Here is a 6,523-nt window from a genome sequence, read left to right as displayed (position 1 = left end):
AAAAACCTAGAAGCTGCTGCGACACTCAAGTTCCCACGGAGTCTAATGTAGGTAGATCTAGCAAAGGATTTTTCCACTCCATTCACCCACTGCCCAGACTCGCACCTACAGTCTTTCACCAGAATTTCCAACGCTAACATTAGCAACGGCCCGATAAACTGCGCGCACCCGCTGCTCACCCGGAGATTAGAGTGCTCCTTTGGGATAAGATGAGTCCAGAACTCACTTGGTTTCTCTTCACTTGCAGAGACTGTCTGCAGCAGGTGAAGCTTCAGGCCGCTGGCCCCTCCCGACTGTCGAATTGGTGTAGGACTCATCTTTCGGGGGGAGATGGGGAGAGATGGCAGAGAGAAAGAGGGGCGTCCTTAGAGGAGAAAGCATTTGGTTGGCCATTTCCCTCTGCTATCCTTCGGTGACACGTTTTGGGACACTGGAGAGACAGGTTTGCTGCGTAAGGAAGGTACCGTGTGAATTTTCGGGCAGGGAGAGCGTGGAAGGGAGTATTCAGTCCTCCCGGAACTGGGAAGGGAGCTGGCAAACTTCCACCAAGGGGACTTTCCATGTCATCCTAACTCAGTTTACCCTCCCTCACACTTGGTCCCATTGTGTAGAGCCCTTTACTTTCCTCTGAAATAAATCGAGGCCGCAGCTTTGCCTTGTTTATTCAGAATCAGGAATATAGAGTTGTAAAGGGACCTCAGGAACCATTCAGGTATGAATGAGAAAACTGAAGCCCAGAGAAATTAATGGGCATGCCTAAGGTCACACACACAGGTGGTTTCAGAGCTGGGATTCGAACCTAGATCCTCTGACTACAGATACGGTGCTGTTTTCACAGTATCATATAGCTTCCTTAATCCTTCCCCTACGGCTTGCCTTCCTTTTTAAAATGATAGTGTGTGCAGGCAGACATCCCGAATTTCCGTGTTTGTTATTTTATTCCCCCTCCTCCCCCCTACGAGTCACCATGGCCAGTGAATTCCAGTATTCGTCTCCTGCTGGGCAACTTTCTGCTAACGATGTTTCCAGGGACTTGACTAGCCAGGTCCTTCCACAGCAGCCCAAGTCTGTCGCTAGGACCATACCCAAAACTTCTCCGGCTTTAGGTAAGACCTGCCAGAGCTTGTGTTTCGTTGGCATTGCCTTGCCGAACTCGGGCTTTCCTCCACCCCAAGATAAGGCATCCGAGGTAGACTTGTGTGAAGAGATCCACTAACCATCTGCGACTGCAGCCACATCATCGCCACCAATACGGTTTCAGCAAAGGTGAGCTCTAGTCCAGGTGGGCGGGAGGCGGGAATACCTGCACAGCCCCTTCGCGCCTCTGTGTCTTTAAGGAGAAGGAAGGAGGGAGGAGCTGGTTGGTGTTTGCGAAGGGGAGTGCCTGCTGCCCAGGTACAGAGAAGACCTTACAGGAGCAGAGAAGGGGAACTCGACCCTTCTCCTGGCAAAATATAAGTGAGGAGCAATCTGTCAAGTGGAGTCAGTTCCCCGCCATCCTGGAATGGGTCCCGCACGCACGAATCCTCTACGCCTCGGACGCACCAGATCTCCAGAGCCCTGAGAGCAAGCTCTGGTCCTCTGCACCTCTGGATGTGACCTGGTCCGGATAGTGGGTTGCGAGAGGGGTTGGAGTAGGAAATGGAAGGCTGCGGAGATAGCACCTATCTCGGCACTGGATCCTGCCTGCAATAACTTCTTGCCTTCCCAGCTTCCCCACTCCCATTCACCCTCAAAAGCTTCTTTGGGCTGTCTTCCAGCCAGCCAGAACCTGATGCAAGGTGGGACAACTCTGGGCCGGCCCTCAACACCTAGAAAGTCCTGTGGCCTCTGGCGTCGTGTCTGCTGCCCCGAGTTTCCTCCGTGCTGGCAACCTCGCATTCCGAGTAGGGAGAGGGTTGTAGCGTGAGCCCCCACCCCCCACCCCAAGCCCCGCCACTTGGCAGCGGCCTGGGTCGTACTTCCCAACACAGTTCCCTCTGCCACAGGCAGGCCCCGCGCGCCTGGGCCCGGGCCCCCACTTCTCCCCTAGGGGAGCTGGGTGGCCAAGGCCCGGCCCAGGGGATGACTGAGGAGAGGCGGCATTCTCCCCAGCGAGACTGTACAGAGGACCAGGACTTGCCGCATCCGCCTACGCCAGTGGCCGAGGCTGCGGGCAGGACCCTCACCCTGATGCCGGTAGTGAAGGTTGAGAAGGAGCCCCCCGCGTGTGAGCCCTCTGGGGGCCTCAGCGAGCTGGGGGAGCCGGTGACGAAGGCCAGCGGCGGCGGCGGCGGGCGCCGGAGGAAGCGGCCTTTGCAGCGAGGCAAGCCCCCTTACAGCTACATCGCGCTTATCGCCATGGCCATCGCGCACGCCCCAGATAGGAAGCTGACCCTGGGTGGCATTTACAAGTTCATCACGGAGCGCTTCCCTTTCTACAGGGACAACCCTAAAAAGTGGCAGAACAGTATCCGTCACAACCTCACCCTCAATGATTGTTTTATCAAAATTCCCCGAGAGCCAGGTCGCCCTGGCAAGGGCAACTACTGGGCATTGGACCCCAACGCCGAGGACATGTTCGAGAGCGGCAGTTTTCTGCGCCGGAGGAAGAGGTTCAAGCGCACGGACCTCTCCACCTACCCAGCTTACATGCACGACGCAGCGGCTGCTGCCGCCGCGGCAGCGGCTGCGGGCATGTTCCCCAGCTCCGTGCCAGTGGCGCGCCCTCCCTACCCAGGCTCCGTGTATCCCAACGTGGCGGCCGCCATGAGCCCAGCGGGCTATGGCCAAACTCTGGGCCCCCACTCCTCCGTCTACTACCCGGCTTCGTCTCCCGGCCAATGCCGGGTATTCAGTATCAACAGCCTGGTGCACGGTCCTGGAGACCTCCTGCAACAGCAGCCTGCTCCTCCGCCCGCGCTCGGACGCCCGCTTAGCCCCGACCTCAGCCAGGCGCCCTCGGTAGCCGCGGGCTCCTGCTCCTTCGGAGCCTCGGCTGCGGCGGCTGCCGCCTCCTATAACAATCCAGCGTGCAGCGGGGGAAGCGGAGGGGGCGGTGGAGCCGGGCCCGCGGGGGTGCTGCCTAGGCCCTCCAACCCCATGGCCTATACTTACCCGGTTCCCAACGGCCACTTGCCTATGAACCATGGATCTTACCCTCAGGGAAACAGCAGCCAGCTGTTTGGGGCGTCCGGTCGGCTGGCAATGTCCACCTCCCCCCCGGGGGCCAACGACCCCGTGGACTTCTACGGCCGCATGTCCCCTGGCCAGATCAGTTCGCTGGCACACAGCTACAACCCAGGCGGGCAACTCGGGGCCGGCCCCAATGCCTACCACGTCCGGCACTCTGCCTACTCCAGCAACGTGGAAAGGTTCGTGTCGGCCATGTGAAAAAAGAAGTCCCCCCCCCCCCAACTCATCCCCACCCCAATCAAGCACCAAGGAAAACTGGGACCGCACAGATCTCCCACCCGACAAGGCAAAAGGTGCCGGGGTGGCCAGGCCCGAGCGCTGGGGGTGTCGCGGGCCAGGCGGGAAGGAGAAATAACCCAAAGTGTGCAATAGGGAGAAAAAACGGTTGTGGGTCTGTGTGTTGGGATGACGAGTACTTGAGGGCGAGAGGGGGAAGGGGTCAGAGCCATTTGTACAGAGAGTCACTGCCTTGCCACGTTGGGGAAGGTCAGGGCCTCGATTGACGATTGCCCCCCTAGTATCTCGCCCTCGCGCAGTGCCCAGTTAGTTACATTTTAATATGCTCTATTACTATTCCTGTACCCTCAATGGTACAGACTGCTTTCATAGGGCTCTTCGAAGGACGAAATACTCAGGGTGCTCTTCGTAAATGAGGGCAAAAGGCGTGGGGTGCAGGGAGAATCCGGCCGCAACTGGAAAGGGATCAGACACTGGGGCCAACCCTCGATGTTTTCCAGTTGCCCGTTTGCTTGGAGAGCTGACCCCTGGGGAGGCTGTTGGTCACTAGACTTCTCAGGAGCGTCTGTCGAAGGGAGACTTGTTGCCTGTTACTTTGTTTTGTTTTGTTTTGTTTAATGGTTTTCTTGCCTTCTTACCCAGGTGGTTTGTGTCTTGAATTCGCTCCCGCAAACAAACAATTGGCTACTTCCTTCAAACTTTCTTTGTATACCCCGGACCACGGGCGTTTTTATACCGTGTCTGCTCCTCGTGGCTTTAACATTGTAATAAACATCTCTGACAGCAAACTGTTATTTCTTCACTGAAACCTGGAAGGTTTTGGAGGGCGCAATCTTTACTTCAACTTTCACCATGTCAGCGCCAGGCCCATTTTCACTTTGGTCTCTGGTATACAAGAGCCATGGAAGGTGCCCTCAACTAACTGGTAAAAGGCATATGGGAATTAATCAAGGAGAAGCCAGACTGGGCCCAAATCTTGCAACAAAAACTGGTAGTCTCCCTTCCACATAAAAGAAATTAGAAAGCCAACATTCCCCGATCTCTATTTCCTATGCCTTTCCTCAAAGCTGAGATTGTTATGTAATCAGAAAGCCATGAGATAGTACCTGGGACAGGAAGAAAAGAGAGGAAAGAGACAGGGAGAGACAGGGACAGCAAAATGCAAGTGATAAAATGGGGCTGGGAAAATCCAAGCTGGCTTAGTGTCCCTCTTATCTGGACCGCCTAGAAAAGGGGGCATTGAACACAGCTGGCTCTCCATAAATGAAACTGAATTGAAAGGCAATCCTAGGGTCTTTTCCTCCTTTAGCCCAGAGTAGTTATTATTAAATAGATGAGAAGTGAGGATCAAAGTGGAAAAAAACAATGTGGCCAAAAGGCAATGAAAAGAATTTTTGTTGTTTGGTGATTTTCAGTAGTGCCCTACTCTTCATGATCCCACTTGGGGTTTTCTCGGCTAAGATACTGGCGTGATTTCATTTCCTTCTCCAGTTCGTTTTACAGACTAGGAAACTGAAGCAAATAGGGTTAAGTGACTTTCCCAAGATCACACAGTTGTGTCTGAGGCCAGACTTGAACTCTTATCCACTGCGCCACCTAGCTGCCCTAATGAAAAGAATAAGGAGAAAGAAGTGGGCTTTTCAACAAAAATTGCAAAAAGATCCGACTGCTAGTTAGTGCACAAAGCCTTTTCTTTGATCCCTGAGAAAGGTTAGGAGATAACTTTTGTTTCTGGGGAGCCATTTAATCTAAAAATTTATTTCTGAGGTGCTGTTGAGATTCGGTAGGCTTAAAACCAGGTGCAAATGTCTTCAGACCAACTAACTTTTAAATGGTTTGAACATCTGCAGTTTTAAAATGTTGTAGAATTCTGCTTTTGCGTCAGGCAGGATCCAAGTAAACTTGTCAGGATTCTGCTGAGAAGTTTTCTAATGGTGAAAGACAGATTAGGAGAGAAACAGAAGTCAAAGGGGCGTAGAAAGTTATGCATTGCTAAATTCTCGGAATGATGGGGGGGGGGGGGGGGAATGATGATTTTCACAGAGAAATGCAAGCTTTGGATCAATCCCCAAATCCGAAATGCCTTTCTTTACAATTGTTTTACAAACAGTTCTTGTTTCTCTATTTTGACTTTGTTTACTGTGATTAATTATTTTCAGGGGGAAAAACAGGTATTGCCTAACAGTATGAGAATAGATAGTTTTAAGTACTATAGTTTATTTCTGGATATAGTAACACATATATCACCAACGCTGAAGACAGAACTTCGGAGTGTTTGTTTATGTGTGCGTTCCTGTGTCCTGGTCTGTGATTTCATCCATTTTTGGAAACTCCCAGTATGGAAATTCCACCCACCAATGCAGACTAACAAACTGATGGTAAGGAGAATCTAGAATTGCTTTTTGGCAAAAGTTATTCATCTGAGATTGATAGTTGAGTTTGTGGATAGATTTCAAAGGATCTGTAGATTTAGAGTAAGGGGTGTTAAATTATATCTTTATCATTAGCCTCTAACTAAAGGTTAGCATTTCCTTGAATTGTGACTTTGGTCCATAAGTTACACCAGAGTGCCAAATGGGTCTCCAATACAATAAAAGTTAAGAAACACTGGTTGCTTTAACTGACTTGTCTGTCCTTGGTCGGACAAATTGGATTAGCTGAAGGACACCTGCCACATAATTAAGCAAGCAAGCCACATCCATACTTGAATTCTACACATATAATTAGTAGCCTCCATGAGTCGAATTTAAAGCTTTAAATTTTGAGCAGAAGACAAGATTTTGCTTATAGGCTGTGCCCTGACTGTTTGCTTAATTTGTTATTTTCCTGATCTACAAAGTGGGGATAACAACATTTTTTCTACCTACCTCATTGGAGGTGTTGTAAGAAAAACTTATAATAGAGAAGGGAGATGGAAATCCCTCAGTTTTGTCCAAGAGAAGAGGAAAGAGAGAGTGAGAGTGGCTGGATTTTGGACAGAGAGGGGAAAACCTGTGAAGCAGAGAGTCTAAGGATAGGCTGTTATTGTTTCCTTAAAAAAAAAAAAAAAGATCACTCTGAAGCATGAGAATTAAGATTTCTTAGAACACAATTGCAACTCGTGGTTTTGGAC

The 6,523-nt window shown here is 51.2% G+C and overlaps 1 protein-coding gene across 1 annotated transcript; it reads left to right on the top strand.

Moving 5' to 3' along the window:
- Positions 1-1,920: 1,920 nt before the first annotated feature.
- Positions 1,921-4,192, top strand: FOXE1 (forkhead box E1). Its single transcript, XM_001372677.4, has one exon. It carries the CDS (start codon positions 2,065-2,067, stop codon positions 3,370-3,372), a length of 1,308 nt encoding a protein of 435 aa, XP_001372714.1. The 5' UTR covers positions 1,921-2,064; the 3' UTR covers positions 3,373-4,192.
- The last annotated feature ends 2,331 nt before the right edge of the window (positions 4,193-6,523 follow it).

This window comes from Monodelphis domestica, chromosome 7 (genome assembly GCF_027887165.1).
Source record: "Monodelphis domestica isolate mMonDom1 chromosome 7, mMonDom1.pri, whole genome shotgun sequence".
In the NCBI taxonomy this organism is placed as follows: Eukaryota; Metazoa; Chordata; class Mammalia; order Didelphimorphia; family Didelphidae; genus Monodelphis; species Monodelphis domestica.
Note: the sequence above shows the minus strand (reverse complement) of the source record. Positions and strands in the feature narration are given on the sequence as shown.